Source organism: Caretta caretta, chromosome 2, assembly GCF_965140235.1.
Source record: "Caretta caretta isolate rCarCar2 chromosome 2, rCarCar1.hap1, whole genome shotgun sequence".
Classification (NCBI taxonomy): domain Eukaryota; kingdom Metazoa; phylum Chordata; order Testudines; family Cheloniidae; genus Caretta; species Caretta caretta.
Window position 1 is genome coordinate 154,749,547 of NC_134207.1, and position 17,269 is coordinate 154,766,815.

Here is a 17,269-nt window from a genome sequence, read left to right on the forward strand (position 1 = left end):
CCCCCGCAGCCTCAGCGCACTGAGCCGCCAGCACAACGCTCTGGGCAGCCAGGCAGTGCAGTTGCAGAGCCGCGGCCTGACCCAGTGCTCTGGGAGGCACGGCTGTAGCGCTGCCAGCCACCGGTGCTCCAGACAGCGCAGTAAGGGGGCAGGGAGCAGGGGGGGTTGGATAGAGGGCAGGGGAGTTGTGAGGGTGGTCAGGGGGCGGGGGTGTGGATAAGGGTTGGGGTGGTCAGAGGGCAGGGAACACAGGGATTGGATAGGGCAGGGGTCCCAGAGGAGCAGTCAGGAAGGAGAAGGGGTGTTGGATGGGGTGGCAGGGGGCAGGCAGGGGTGGGGGGTCCGGGGGTGGTCAGGGGACAGGGAGAAGGGGTGGTTGGATGGGGCAGGGGTCCCAGGGGGCAAGTCAGGAATGAGAGGGGGGTTGGATGGGGCGGCAGGGGGCAGGCAGGGGTGGGGGGTCCAGGGATGGTCAGGGGAGAGGGAGAAGGGGTGGTTGGAAGGGGCAGGGGTCCCGGGGGGCAAGTCAGGAATGAGAGGGGGGTTGGATGGGGCGGCGGGGGGCAGGCACTTGTGAGCAGGTCCGGGGGTGGTCAGGGGACAGGGGGTGGTGGATGGGGTAGGAGTCCCGGGGGGGCCGTCAGGGGACGGGGGGGTTGGATGGGGCAGGAGTCCTGGGGGAGCCATCAGGGGTGAGAAGCGGGGTTGTCGGATAGGAGGCGGGGGCCGGGCCATGCCTGGCTGTTTGGGGAAACACAGAGTCCCCTAACCGGCCCTCCATACAATTTTGGAAACCCGATGTGGCGGCCAAAAAGTTTGCCCGCCCCTGGCCTAGTGCATTTTGTTTCATTGAGAGGTATTTATTTCTTCTATAAAGAAGGGACCATATTTTACAAAGTTCTCCAAAGACTGCAAGAACTCCTGTGGAAACCATAAGCTTCATGGGGACTGCTTTTGAAGTTAAAAGACCTGTATAAATTTTCTGAGTTTAAAAGCCAGCCATGGACTCCTACTTCATGGTGCTGCTTGCAAGTTTCTTCCTACCCATCTGAAAAACCTATTAATGCTCTGTTAGCCTTCAGTGATGTATATACATTTTACCATGGGTCTGGTGTACTTTAAGTTTGTGAAAGGTCTGAAGGACTTCATACATTTTACCCAAATTATGACAGACTCCAGGAACTGGACAAAATGGGTTATTTCCAGTTAGTAACCCTGTGAGGTAGTTACAGTATCACCCCCATTGTCTAGAAAGGAGAACAGAGAAAGTGGGGCCAACATTTTCAGAAATGATCACTAGTTTTGGGTGCCTCCAATTTTTATGTGCCCAATTTGAGCCACCAGATTTTTCAAAGAATTCACCATTACTATTGACTTAAACTGGAGTTCTGGGTATTCAATTCCTCTGAAAGTTTTAGGCCTTGGGTAACAAAGAGCATTTTTTCACTTGTCAGAAACTGTTCTTACTTTTTTAGCTGGACAAACATAAATAAAATAAATAAAAAAACTTGGCAGACTTCATGTTCATGTGCTGAGAAGGTTCTCTGGTCTGTAGCTGGAACGTGAGCAGGTGTGGCATGTCTGAGCTAAGGCTAGAGTTGAAACCTTAACTGAACATTTTCTGTTTTCTCGCATTTCTCATTAATCAAATATTGTTAAAAGATGTTGTATTTAAAAGGGCAATAAAGTTTCAACCTCAACTCTATATTGAAGTTTTACTGGGGATATTATTATTACCACTATTACTACCTTAGACAAGTCACAACCTCTACATACCTTAGTTTGTCTATCTATAAAATGGGAATAAAAATACTTACCTACCCTCCGGGGTGCCCATTTATAAAGTCCTTTAAAATCTTTTAATTAAAGGCTTAATACCATAGAAGTGCAAATTATTAACAGTAGTAGTAATGGATACTTTTATTCCAAAGAATCCCACAATGTAGTGTTTAAACTTAAACTGATATTTAGACTATGCTGGGGGATCACTTTACCTCTACAATACAGACACCTGTGATGTGAAATGTGGTAATTATTCAGCAGCCCTAAACTGCACAGCAACACTACACAGAAATTTTGTATAGAAATGAATAATAATTTCTCCAGATAAAATTGCAAGGGGAATTTAGAGTGACAGAATGTAGTCACCAGAGAAGGATCATGGCTCAGTTGCTCGAGTTCACATCCCTCTTGTATTCTTAGAGAAAGGGAACTTTAATGACTAGAAGTAGTCATGATTTCTGTTTTATGCCTCATCTGATAGAAAGCACCTCTAAACAGCAGAGGGTGCCTTAACACCATGCTGGGACAGTACTGAATCAAGGAAAATGGACTGCAGCACCTACTTGTTCTTTAGACGTCTTTTATCCAGGTAGTTTAGTGTGAGAAAGCAAATGGGATGACAGCACAAATACTTACCCACTTTCCAGGGGTGCCCATTTATAAAGTCCTTTAAAATCTTTTAATGAAAGGTTTAATACCATAGAAGTGCAAATTATTAACTGCTGTAGCAATAGTGTTCAGAAACCTTCTGTATACTGTATTTTTGTGATTGAGAGAAATATTGATATGTTATTGAAAGACAAGAGCTTAGTAGGATTAACCATTTTTATGGATGATGAGAAGATCTACAGCTACATTCGATAGGAAAAAAAAAGTAATGTAAACTCTTCAAGGCATAAACCATTTTCTAACTGTCAAGAGTTAGGAAGAAAGATCCCCCATGGGCTCATCGTGTTGCAATTGTCCACTCTGAGGGTTTCTGCACCTTGGTTTGAGGGATCTGGCACTAGTCACTATCAAAGTCAGGCTGCTGGACTAGATGGACCACTGATCTGGATTCACTATGACAATTCCTATATCTCTAATGAATATTACACAAACCTACCTGTTTCTGTCTGCAGTTGTTGTCCAGATACCAGTTGTGGAGGATTCATGGCCCAGTGCAGTTGTTTACAGAAATCTTGGCGATCATCCACATGAATGTAATCGTATATATTTTGGTGCATTACATCAGTCTGAAATAATTCCAATAAACAATGTTTAGGATGTAAGTTCATTGGCTAGGGGCTATTATCTCTATATCCCCATTAGGTGGATGGTTGGTGGGGATATTGGGTCAGAGCTAAGATTGCTTGAGGAATATTATTTCTGAATTTCCTGACTCTCACGTTTACTTTTTATTTTAAACTACAGTATTGTAGTGAGGATCTTTTAAGCCTTAATTCTTAATTTCCTGACTTTTGTGCACGTGCAAAATATCCATCAATGTTGCATTAAGGTAATTTTTGCATTTATTAAAATAATGCTTGTTCTGAATGTTAAATTGAAGGGATAAATTACAATGATGAGTGTTAGGGGTATATTCTATATTTGTAACAGTTCATGTCTTTGTTTACCAAAGATTCACAATAACAGAATAGCTCAAAATGTCTTCTGGGATGTTACATAGAATACACATTCACCTGAATTCTAAAAAAAAATAAAAATAAAAAAATAGGAAAGTTAGAGTCCCATATCCTAATCTGAAATTGCATCATAAATATACCTCTAGTCCATTTATACTTTATATCTAGTCAATTGTAAAGGGACATGTCAAAACAGTGTACCGTACATGATTTTAGAGAGTGTATCAAAAGAAATTACAGCAAGGGAGCCATTACAAATTGTACAACATTAAGCATTCTAAATACTTTTAATATATATTTACCTGATGAAAGCCTAGATAGTCCACAATAGTTGATGATGCATAAAATATCATTCCATCTGAACTCACCACCAAGGCAAAGCCATTCAGTGACTGGGAGAAGGGAGATAAAATAAAGAATAAAAAAGTCAACAAAAGACAAAACACAAGAAGTAAAACTGGTATGACATTTATTAACATATTTTCTAAGCTTTTCTTTCCTAATGTTCAATTATGGAATAGCAGAAAGATGGAAACTAAAGTGTTGCTTAAAACAGACATTTATTAATTTTATTTAGCTTTACTCTGACCATGAGGTTAACAAGCAGCATCTGTACCCCACTGATTTGTCTGCTACATCATATGGACTAGTTTCTTCTGTCTTTACAATGAGTAGTTCCATCGATATCTATAGGACTCTGATGTAAAGTTGCTGCTCAGTGCAAGAGGAGCAGACTCTGCCCCTATACAATGATGGGCTAATCAAATATTATTTATCAAATGCTAAAGAAAAATAACACATTGGTGTATCTTGTCATCTTGATATATGGGGATTGATTTTCATAACTCAGAATTAAATTCCTGCATATCAACATGAGGCTATAATAGTTTCAAATATAATTAGGCATTTAAATAGCTCAGAGGTTTTGAACATTACATCTGTATTGCCAAAAATATGCAAGAGCATTCTCCTTCTTGGAATGACATTGTGGATAATGACCTGGAATGTGTTCTCTCTCCTTTTTTTAAACTTACCTTTTTTGGTTACACTTAATAGAGAGACTAATTAAAATGTAATAACAATGTGGTTAACCTTTATGATACTTGGAATTACTACTAATTCATATAACTGGAAGGTTAATGACATGAGCAAATTACTTGTCACCCATTTAATTTCAAACTTACTATATTCCACTAACTTTTCTGAATATATATTTTTGATACATGTACCTAATACAAAATCCTCTAACCAGAAAATTAACTATTGTGGGTAACACTTTCACAGTAGTACAACTACTATATAACTGCAGTCGTATTCTAAAGTGTAACCAATTTTTCAAGAACTTTAACAAAATACATATGTTGGCATAATTATATAAATAAAATAAGGAATATTTAAAGTAAGTGGACTAAGCAATGGAACTTAATGCACTAATATCATAAACCAATACACAGTAAAGAAGACAATATATGTAGAATAATATTATGCCAGGTAATGTAAGCAACAAGACAAGTATAAAAATAAGAACGGATGTAAATGAAGTACACTACACAAACATTAACACTGGTCATACCTAATCTAGATTTGTCTAATTTTGCCTACCTTCCCCTACCCCAGGACCCCCAGGACACTTTTTCACCACAGAGGGACTGTATTTCAGAGATGGATTAATTAATTCCTGCATATGGTTTATATATCAATTGGTAAAAAGCATTGGGATTGTTTGAGATTAAAGTTGTATATTGTGACAAAGTTCCTCCTCTACCTTAGTGGATCTTGCGCTTATTGGTGGATTTGCTCGCCTTGGAGCTCAGTTTGGCCGTTTTCATGAACCCACAGTCCAGATCAACTCCTCCTGTGTCTGACCAGGAGCTGGGAGGTTTGGGGGGAACCCAGGCCCGCCCTCTACTCCGGGTTCCAGCCCAGGGCCCTGTGGAATGCAGCTGTCTAGAGTGCCTCCTGGAACAGCTGTGCAACAGCTACAACTCCCTGGGCTACTTCCCCATGGCCTCCTCCCAACACCTTCCTTATCCTCACCATAGGACCTTCCTCCTGGTGTCTGATAATACTTGTACTCCTCAGTCCTCCAACAGTATGCGTTCTCACTCTCAGCTCCTTACACGCGCACCACGAACTGAAGTGAGCTCCTGTTTGAACCCAGGTGCCCTGATTAGCCTGCCTTAATTGATTCTAGCAGCTTCTTGATTGGCTGCAGGTGTTCTAATCAGCCTGTCTGTCTTAATTATCTCCAGAAGGTTCCTGATTGTTCGGGAACCTTCCCTTTACCTTACCCAGGGAAAAGGGACCTACTTAACCTGGGGCTAATATATCTGCCTTCTATTACTCTCCTGTTGCCATCTGGCCCGACCCTGTCACATATCCCCCCCCTCTGCTCACCACTACGGGTTGGGCAACTTGGGACATCAGGCAGTGTACTCATGACAAGCCATCTGCATTGCCATGGTGGCTTCCAGCCCGGTGTTGTATGGTGAACTGGAAAGGTTGTAGAGACAGGAACCATCTGGTCACCCTGCGTTCTTCTCTTTATTTCGCTGCATCCACTGGACGGGTGCGTGGTCGATCACAAGGGTAAACCGTTGTCCCAGAAGGTAATAACGTAGTGTTTCCATGGCCCATTTCACAGCTAGGCACTCTCTTTCAACCACGGCATACTTCTGCTCTCTCGGGAGGAGTTTCCTGCTGAGGTAGAGGATTGGGTGTTCTTCATCTCCGACCATCTGCGATAGGACAGCTCCCAATCCTACTTCAGATGTATCTGTTTGTAAAAATGAATTCTTTGTTGAAGTCTGGGGCTATAAGCACAGGGTTACTGCAGACGGCTGTCCATAGATCCATGAATGCTTTCTCTGCGGCATCTGTCCACTTCACCATGTCTGGACCCAGGCTTTTATCAGGTCTATCAAGGGACTCGCTCTGATAGCAAAATGGGGAATAAATTGTCGGTAGCACCCCACCACCCCCAGGAATGCCGGGACTTGCTTTTTCTGATTCAGCCGGGGCCAATTTTGGATAGCCTCTAGTTTGTTTAGTTGGGGCTTGACCATGCCGCTTCTTACAATGTAGCCAAGGTATTTAGCCTCAGCTAGCCCTATTGCACACTTGGCTGGGTTGGCTGTGAGGCCAGCCCGTCTTAGCATGTCCAGAACCGCTTCCATCTTTTCTAAGTGGGTTTCCCAGTCGCGGGTATGAATAATCACATCATCCAGGTATGCCGCTGCATAACTGGTATGGGGCCGTAGGAGCTTGTCCATAAGACACTGGAAAGTGGCAGGTGCATCATGCAGTCCAAAAGGAAGAACAGTATATTGAAACAGACCTTCTGGGATAGAGAATGCCGTCTTTTCTTTCACATCTTTGGCAAGGGAAATCTGCCAGTATCCCTTTGTTATATCAAGAGTGGTCAAAAATTGGGCCAGGCGGTCAACTAACTCATCAATACAGGGTATGGGGTATGCATCAAATTTGGATATCTCATGCAGCCAGCGAAAGTCATTATAAAACCTAGTGGTGCCATCGGGTTTGGGCACCAACAAAATCGGGCTTGACCACTGACTGTGGGACTCTTCGATGACTCCCAGCTCCAACATCCTTTTTACCTCTGCCTTGATCTCCTCCCTTTTTGCTGCTGGGACCCGATAGGGCCTTAAAGTTACCTTTGCCCCAGGGTCTGTGATAATGTGGTGATATGCTTCGGTGGTCTGACCTGGTTTGGTTGAAAACACATCCTGGTATCAGTTGATCATCTCAGTTACCTCCTTCTTCTGGTTTGGTGTCATATCAGTGGATATCCTGATCTGCTCCTGCATGTTATTTCCCTGGCTCGGGGTCTCTTGGGCCACTACACACGCCTCTCGTTGGTGCCAAGGCTTTAAGAGGTTAATGTGATAAATTTGTTCTTGTTTCCGGCGTCCTGGCTGCCACACCTTGTAGGTTACTTCCCCCATGGGTTCAACCACCTCACAGGGCCCCCTGCCATTGGGCCAAAGCTTGCTTTCTGCCGTGGGTACCAACACCATCACCCGATCCCCTGGTTGGAACTGTCGGACTTTTGCCTGGCGATTGTAATGGGTTCGCTGGGCCTCCTGCACCTTTTCCAAATGTTCCCGTACAATAGGGGTGACCTGGGCTATCAGTTCTTGCATCTGCAACACACGGTCAATTATATTTCTCCCCTCATTGGGTTTCTCTTCCCAGATTTCTTTTCTGATATTTAGTATGCGATGGGGGTGGCGTCCGTATAATAATTCAAAGGGAGAAAACCCAGTTGAGGCCTGAGGTACCTCCTGGATTGCAAACATAAGGTAGGGTAGTAGGGTGTCCCAATCCTTCCCGTCCCGATTTACCACTTTCCTTATCATTGCCTTGAGGGTTCGGTTAAACCTTTCTACCAGCACATCGGTCTGCAGATGATAGACTGAAGTTCTCAGGGTATGTATATGGAGCAGCATACAGAGGTCCTTCATTAGCTTTGACATAAATGGGGTACCTTGGTCTGTTAATATCTCCTTTGGTAGCCCCACTCGGGCAAAGATCCCCACCAACTCTTTAGCTATCGTTTCAGATGCCGTATTCCGCAGGGGAACGGCTTCTAGGTAGCGAGTAGCATAATCCAGAATGACAAGTATATATTGGTGGCCCTGGGCTGTCTTCTCCAGGGGTCCCACTAGGTCCATGGCTATTCACTCAAAGGGGAACTCTAAAGGTACCCTCAAGTGGGGACGGGGACTGTGCAGCTGACACTCCGGGCAGGACGCACAGTACCTCCACATTTCTTCATGTACTCCGGGCCAGAAGAATCGTTGCAGGACCCATGCCAGGGTCTTCTCTACCCCCAAATGCCCCCCCAAAAAGATGACTATGGGCCAGACTTAATACAGCATTCTGGTGTTTTTGAGGTAGTAGGATCTGCTGTACCTTCTGCCCCTGTACTGGTGCAACCCGGTATAAGGGATTCTTCTTCATTATGAAGTAGGGTCCTGGTCCCATGGTTTTCCCTTCCACGGGGACCCCATCTATTTCGGTCACCTCCTTCCTAATGTTGTCGTACCTTGGGTCTTCAGCCTGGTCCCGTCCAAAATTTCCTCTCCTGGGGCTAATCTGCCCGAGATCTAGGGCCTCTGTTGCCTCTCCTGGTTCAGAGGCGTTAGGGTGTGGGTCAGACTCGGGTGCTTCTCCCTCCTGGGTGGCCTCCTTTTCAGCTGCTCAGGTCCGCCAACCTAAGAGAGTGACCCTCTGGCTTTGGGCCAGTATTCGGGTTCCCAAGGCCTTAGCTGCCCTTCTTTCCCCTTTTGTGTTTCTACGCTGTCTGGGAGTGAAGAACAAATCTGGGGATATTTCAGAGAAGGTTGAGGATTGACAGTCTGCTGTGGATGCCTCACTACTTTTAGGGCTTCCCCCTTTCTCCAATTCCCCTACTGGTAGTAAGTCTCCAAACCCTGGGAAGTCCCTCCCTATGAGCACCGGGTATGAGAGTTTAGGGACTACACCTGCTGTTACCTCAGTAGTGTTCCCCTGAATCTCGATTTTTACTGGGATGGTGGGGTAATAACCAACTGTCCCATGGACGTATGTTATCCCTGGTCTCTTGGTTTGGGCAGTCTAACATCACGATCCTCTTCCACCTCAGCGCTCCGACTCCTGGTAGCTTCTGGTGGGCCTTCAGCCCCTCTCTTTTTCCACCTGGGCTCTCCTGGCGGCCCAGTCACCCGAGCTCTAGGGCTTGGTGCTGTAGTTTAACCAGGGGTGCTTCTTCCTTAACTGGTCGGGTCAGCTCCCTCGCCTTTCTACCAGCATGACAACCTCATCGTAGGTGGAGGGTTCATTCTGGTTTACCCAGACGTGAAGGTCTGGCGGTAGTCCTCTCATGTACCGGTCGATGACAAGAACCTCAGGTATCTCCTCCGGACTCCAGGACTCAGTTCATAACCACTTTTGTGCGAGATGGATGAGGTCATATAATTGGACCGCGGGATTTTGTTTTCCTGGTACCTCCACTCATGCTATCGCTGGGCCCGCACAATGGTCGTTACCCCAGATCTGGCCAGGATCTCTGCTTTCAGCTGGGGGTAGTCTGCCGCAGCCTCTTCAGGCAAATCATAGTAGGCCTTCTGGGCCTCCCCACACAGGAATGGAGTGAGGATGCCAGACCACTGTTCTCAGGGCCAAGCCTCCAGCAGGGCTGTCCTCTCAAAGGCCAGGAGGTATGCCTCTACATCATCCTCCCGCGTCATTTTCTGCAGCCAATTGCTGGCTCGCATGATCTGCGTCCCATCATGGCCACGGTTCAGCTCTGTAAGGGCCTTTACCTGATTTACCGGTTCCTGCAACATAGCCCAGTCTTGAGCAGCCTGGTCATTCAGCAGGCGATTAGTCTCTTGCTGCAGCCACACTGCCTCCTGTTGGGCGGCTGACTGGACACGAGTAGCCTCCTGCTGGGCAGCTGTGGCTTGTATCAGTGCCCGCACTACCTCCTCCATTGTGGTGAAAAAAAAAATAAATATTTTATTTTTATTTTATTTAAGTAAATATTATTTAGTTGTAGCTGTGTCACAGCTGTTCCAGGAGGCACTCTAGATAGCTGCATTCCACAGGGCCCTGGGCTGGAACCCAGACCCGCCCTCTACTCTGGGTTCCAGCCCAGGGCCCTGTGGAATGCAGCTATCTAGAGTGCCTCCTGGAACAGCTGTGACACAGCTACAACTCCCTGGGCTACTTCCCCCATGGCCTCCTCCCAACACCTTCTTTATCCTCACCATAGGACCTTCCTCCTGGTGTCTGATAATACTTGTACACCTCAGTCCTCCAACAGTATGCGTTCTCACTCTCAGCTCCCTGCACCTGTTGCTCCCAGCTCCTTACACGCACACCACAAACTGAAGTGAGCTCCTTTTTAAACCCAGGTGCCCTGATTAGCCTGCCTTGATTGATTCTAGCAGCTTCTTGATTGGCTGCAGGTGTTCTAATCAGCCTGTCTGTCTTAATTGTCTCCAGAAGGTTCCTGATTGTTTGGGAACCTTCCCTGTTACCTTACCCAGGGAAAAGGAACCTACTTAACCTGGGGCTAATATATCTATCTGCCTTCTGTTACTCTCCTGTAGCCATCTGGCCCGACCCTGTCACTACATATATGATATTGCTACTTTTCTCTTCCCTCAACCTGTGTTTTTATTAAAAACATGAACATTACAGTGGACAGATATATTAATTTTCATGCATTGTGGGGCCACGTTTTCAAGAGCTCAGTTCCCATAAGGGTGAGATTTTTAAGACTGCTCAGCACCCAGCAGTTTCCTTTGTGACATTTATGGCCAGAATTTCAAAAGAGCATTTGTCCGTAATGGTAGGTGCTGAGCACCTTTGAGAAATTTGGACCTGTGTGGCTACTCACCCTAGGGTGAACTATGCGTTAAAGAACCCGCGATGTGTGAAATGGATGGCTAGAGAGAGGTCCAGCAGAAAGACTTTAGGGTAGAGATCCCCAAACTGTGGGGCACACCCCCCTAAGGGTGTGCAGAGGAACATTCTGGAGGACATGGCAGGCCAAGGCCAGCCCTCATGGGGGGTGGGGAGGGAGAGCCTCCCAGCCTCAATGGGGCTCCTGGCCCCCACTGCAGCCCGGTTGCAGCTTTGCTCCCAGGCTCGACCCCAACCTCAGCCCCTGGCCGCAGCTCTGTTCTCAGCCCCAGACCCACCCCCACCTACGGCCCCAGCTGAGGCCCCCTTATCCCATCCGCATTCCCACCCACCCACTCCGGGAGCCATAGCCTCGCCTCTCCTCCAGGATGGGGGCGCAGACAAGGGTAAGGGGGGGGGGTCGCAACCCTGAAAAGTTTGGGGACCACTGCTTTAGGGCCTTGTCTACATTAGAAAATAGCACTGTTTCACCAACTGATTTAGCTGAACTGGTGCTAGCCAAGGGTTAGCTGTAAAGTAGACAAGGACAAACTGCAGTCAGGATCAGTTTAGCCAACTGGAGTTAATCCCTGCTCAGAACAGGCATTACCTCTGGCTAGCTGAACTGGTGCTGATCACTAGTTTCTCCATGGCTATTCTTCCAGTAAAACCAATTGTGGAAATGGTCCTATTTTCTTCTGTAAACAGGGCTCTAGTCTAGATGCAACATGAATCTTACTTCCTCCCATTTGTGTCTTTCACTGTGCTGAGAGTATCTCTGTGGATGGTATTCTGTCATATCCATTTACAATATCAGATGGAGACAAGAAAGGATTTTTGGCATCTTGTCTCTTTGGATTCTTCTTTGCAGCAATGAAACCACCATTGATGTGATTTCAGGAATTTTATTACATTTTAAACATCTGGTAGGGTCTTTAACTAAAACCTCCAGACTAAAAACCTCCATAAAGATAAATGGAGCATTTATGTGAGCTCCTTTATGCAGGTGACTATACTCGCAATGTGCACACAGCAAAGAACTTCCCAGTCATCAACTATTCATTAGCTGAGATAGCTAGAAATGCTGACCTTGCCATCTGCTTCAAAAAAAACAAGGTAATTTGCCTGCCCACATCTGGGAAAGCATATACGAGACCTAGAATCACTCTGAAACATAAGGCCTGATAATGCAAGGTACCGGGCGCCCTTAATTCCCATTTTTGTTGGCTTCCATGTAAGATGGAGGTATTCAGCCCTGCTAGGTGGTAGTGGACTTACCTTGTAGGAATTTTGTCAAACACTGTTCTTATGGATCAAGAAATTGCTACTCAAATTATTAAGGGATGTTCTGCATCCAATATATTGCCACATCTAGGCCCTGCACCATATTCTACAAGAGACTGAAGTCTGCTTTTAAAATGCAGAACTAATTTCCAACTCACTCCACAGCTGTGAAACATGGAAAAGCTACTGCTAATATTTCAAAGAACTGGAATGGCATTGGAGCAGTAGGAAGGGTTTGTGTGGGAGGAGACTAAGTGAATGTATGTATGTGTAGGGAGAGGTTAGAAAAATGTGGGAGGGAAGAGGGGTGTTTGGGGGGGGTTGGAGGAAGCGAGAGAAAGAGACGGGGGGTTGGAGGAGGTGAGAGAAAGAGAGACAGGGTGGTTGGAGGAGGTGTTCACGGGGATGGGGGTTGATGTAGTGGAGTGAGATTCAGGAGTGGAGTTCAAGGATGTGTGTATTTGGGTAGAGATGGAACAGAGCAGGGAAGTGCAGGAGATGTGTGGAGAGTGCAGTTACCCCTGTTTTTTCTTTCTTGTAACACCTACTTTCTTTTCTGCTTTTTGTGGGAAGATCTTAACTGAGAATCTCCTGGTTTCCCAATATTTAAGCCTGAGGTTTTGAAGCTCCATGTTCTGGAAGAGTACAGGGAATGGAAGGCACTGTTGTGCAGCAGGAACCCTAATTCCACTTTAGCAAAGTTATGTGTGATTAACTCAAGGTCCATGTTACAAAAATTGTACATTAGCTGGGAAATCTGCAGCACAATCCACACTAACTAAAAAACCAGCTGGAGCAAAACTTCAAAACTAAAGTCCAGGTATTTGGCTGTTTTTTTAAAATGTTATCTTAAAACACTACTCAATGAAAAGACATATTATCCACAGTAGAGAGGGCTCAGTACAGATGAACAGGGCAGTGCATTGTTGTGCTACCCCAGAAACAGACCAGGAATCTGCTTTCATTACCTCTTTGCTCCACAGGGGGTGACTGTGACATTGCACGCCATATGTTTATGGAAATATGTTTATAAGTGTAAATACGATGTAACTGGAGTATGCTTTATGCAAAAGGTCTCTTGTAAGGTATCATTACAAAGCTTATAATCTACTGAGTGTGGTCATCCTATTTGTATAAATGTATCATTCTTGTATCTGAAACTAGAAATATGAAATATAACTCTGAAGTCCTATTGTAATTATGCAAAGTGTGGGCCATTAATGGTGGTTTGGAATTGTGATGGCTCCCATCTACTAGGACAATTGGTTGTAAATGGCTTTGTTTACCTGCAAGCCTTCCTGTGAGTCAGGCCAGGAAGAATAAAGGCTTGGTGTCTCACAGGATATGTGATTATGTCACCTAGTACTGGAATCCATCTTAAACCTGGTGCTTTTCCATTTAGAGGGAGGGGTGGGGACCCAAAGAGACAAAAGATTCCTGCCTTGTGCCAAAACTATATAAGGGGGTGGAACAGAACAAAGGAGTTTCCAGTCATGAGAAATCCCCTAATTACCACCTGAGCTGGAGCTAACAAGTACTGTACCAGGGGAAAGGATTGGGCCCAGACTAAGAAGGAGTCTAGTCTGTGAAAGAAGCTTATTGGAACATCTCTGAGGGTGAGATTTTATCTGTAATCTGTTTCTTAATGTATTAGGCTTAGACTTGCGTGTTTTGTTTTATTTTGCTTGGTAATTTACTTTGTTCTGTCTGTTATTACTTGGAATCACTTAAATCCTACTTTTTATACTTAATAAAATCACTTTTGCTTATTAATTAAGTAATTAATACCTGAGGGAGCAAACAGCTGTGCATATTTCTCTATCAGTGTTATAGAGGGTGGACAATTTATGAGTTTACCCTGTATAAGCTTTATACAGAGTAAAACGGATTCATCTGGGGTTTGGATCCCACTGGGAGCTGGGTGTCTGGGTGCTGGAGACAGGAGCACTTCTTAAGCTGTTTCAGTTAAGTCTGCAGCTTTGGGGCATGTGGTTCAGACCCTGGGTCAGTATGGGAGCAGACCGGCGTGTCTGGCTCAACAAGGCAGGGTTCCAAAGACCCAAACTGGCAGAGAAAACAGGCTCAAAGGTACTCTCAGCACATCAGGTGACAGTCTCAAGGGGATTTCTGTGATCAAACCTGTCACAGTGACATACTCAGCACCAGCCCTATATCTGGCTCAGTGTGTGCATCCCCAACACAGGCTGGAATGTTGGAGATCTGCCCATTCCCTGCCCAAACTTGTCCACTCCTACTGCATGTGTGGGGAAGGGAATATAGCAGCCCTATGGAAACTGCACAGCCCCCCACAGTATAGATAGCTGGCATCGGACAGTAAGGGGGCACCTTGCAGGAGTGTGTGGAAGTGTAGGAAGGGCTACAGACTGGTTCTTAGATTTTAGAGAATAGAGAAATATTAAAAGACCTTCATTCTGCAATTCTTTGTCCAAGCTGTGCTTACTACATAGTAATAAATAGTGTTTTATCAATAATAGTTCAATTGCCTGCCAAAACAATTTTCAAACATTGAGTATATTTACTTTTTCAAAAGCTTTCATAGTAGAAATTTGAGCAGTGACAACTAAATACAACTTTATTATCTAAGCTGTAAAAATAAATGATTGTAAAATGCCATTTGGTAAACCATATGGATTCAATGGCAGATGGAATTTCTAATCCAAGCTAAAACTTGAAACATGTGAGACAGACTTAACTATGCACTGCAAACACTTGTTTGTTTGTGTTTGGTTTTGTTTGTTTAAGAAACTCATATTTCTTACATTCTACATGAAAAATGAAATCACTTTTTTCCAAATGGAAAAAAGGGCTTGGCATCAAACTGTGGACTGTGTTCTTTTTAAAAACAAGTACATCCAATTATGTACTCACGAAAAGCTGCACCTGCTACTTAAATAAAAACAATTAATATGTTCGTGCAAAGCAAGTTCACAGTTACTTTAGTGCCCACAGTAGCTCTGAGATTAAAGTTATCATCCTCTTTCATTATGAGGTTTTAGAAACATTATTAATAAAAAAGTTCTCCCTGGGAATGAAGACAAATATTTTGAGAAAGATAGGACTTCCTATCTTGGCAAGATCCTTTATATATCCTGATGTTTTTTCTGGTCCCTTAACAGAGAATCAGCCAGCAAATACTTCAAAGATATTTTGGTCAAGGTCATGGCATAGTAAAAATAAGAAAAAAAGATCAGTTCCAAGCCACATTTCTCTTATTACTCTTCTTTGAAATAAAGGAAAATTCACTAACATTGTGATCTCCAGAGACCACACTGCTATGGTTACTAAAGTACAACAGTCAAGGCCTGGAGCCATGCCTTGCTCAGAACAGATTTTCAAGTCACGCAACACGGGTACTAAATTTCCAGTGTCAGTTGGCTTTCAGTGTATCTAGAGCTGTTTCATTTAGCAGTCTGTTGATAGTCTTTGTATCACATGTGGGGTGGAGTTATTCTTTGATGATCTGAATAATAAGCTTCTGTAAGTGGTACACTCATCCCTGTCTTTCTCCATAATGATGTCTACTTAAGAATACTACTGGGAAGATGCAGTCAGCCTTCTTAATTTGTACCATAATGGATCTATCTGTTCCATTCCACTAGTGTTTTTAAAAATTCGCAATTACCCTGCACAAAAATCATTTTATAATCCTTAATTAAGATGCTCTTTACAAACTAAAAAAAATCAAGTCCTTAGAACTCTGATATTAAGCTGAAACTCAAAAAGACTATTCAAAGAGATACACCAATGTATTTAGTGACATGAAAGCATACCCTTTGCCAGAATAGTAGAATAATTCATAGCACTCCAAAGGTTTGTGTACATGTATTGTATCAACAAAGTTACTTCAAAGGGTCTACTTGAGCAAGTAAACACTGCCCTGCATAATTAGGGATTGCAGAATTGTACCCTTCATAAACAGTTTTTATCACAGCCTTGTGTACTAGGAAACAAAAAAGAGAGCAATTTTTTTAAAAAAAAAGCAGACATGCATTTCCATCATTGTAGCCAATGGAGATAGGAAGTGTTGATGGATAATACTTTTGTCATCGTGTTTTTGTATGCGTAAGCCCTTTGCACATGGGAAGCTTTATGGGTGAATCCCATGGAAAAGGAATACTGTATATGGGAGTTCTTATCATAGGCAAAACTTTGCATGGCAATGGATTTGAACAAGTTAAAAATTGCATACCAGCTGCTTTGAGCAGGGAAAACTTTCTAGGGTGAATTTACTCTCGCAAATGTCAGATTTCAGCACCGAAAAAAATGTATTCTCACTCATTCTATCACTCAATGCTACCTTCTCTTTTCCCCAGAAAAAGCCAAGTCCATGTTCCTTCCTATCTGACTCAGTCCAGGTATGACTTCTCAGATCCACAAGAAGAGTTGTGGTACTTAGAAGGTTAGCGGACCAAGTCCATTCAGTGCTACCCAGAGCAAGGTCAATCAATGCTGACCTTTCAAACATCTCTTGTGCTAATGCAGCTCGGGAAGAGTTTGGACACTGGACCTCAAATTTACGTTTGGACAGGAGACCTGTGCCATCTGACAGGGAGGGAGGACCTGGAAAAATTTAGCTTGCAAAGTTTTTTTCATTTATCTCATGTTTTGCCATCACATCACTATCACAAGGGAATTGGATCAACTTCAGAAATACTTGTTTGTGAGTGTGTTATTTTACATGTCGGAATTCAGTGAGCGAGCTGAAATGTGACAGCTTGTCAAGAGGGAGTAGGTGTAATCAGCATCTTGGAAATGTGGTGGGAAAGTATAAATCAATGAGCTATGGTGATTCGTAGTTACAAACTTGCACACAAACACATTAGATCACAGAGAGAGCGGGGCGTGAGGGAAAATGCTACTGATGGCATGGGGTACAAACCATAGATCCCAACCATTGCCCTTCCTCTCCTTACATATCCCCATTCAGCGTGATCTTCTGAAATAACCTGAGCTCACTTAATACCTGTCAACTGTTTGGGGAAGGGGCTATTTTTTTACTATGTTTGTACATTGCCTGGCACAGTGGGACTACCACAGTACAAATAAACCCCTTTACCCAAGATGGAATTGAGAACATGGTCTATACTCAGACTGATTTGAAACATCTTATAACCCTGTACTTAGCTGTGTGACACTATGGTGCA

At 44.2% G+C, this 17,269-nt stretch overlaps 1 protein-coding gene across 1 annotated transcript in view; it reads right to left on the bottom strand.

The window, feature by feature from the left end:
- Positions 1-17,269, bottom strand: part of AHRR (aryl hydrocarbon receptor repressor) — a 150,545-nt gene that overhangs the window by 23,705 nt on the left and 109,571 nt on the right. Inside the window, exons 5-6 of the mRNA XM_048839433.2 lie at positions 3,710-3,799; positions 2,888-3,017 (exon numbers count right to left, since the gene is read on the bottom strand). Of these exons, the coding sequence (XP_048695390.2) occupies positions 2,888-3,017; positions 3,710-3,799 (220 nt within the window). The remainder of the gene's footprint in view (positions 1-2,887; positions 3,018-3,709; positions 3,800-17,269) is intronic.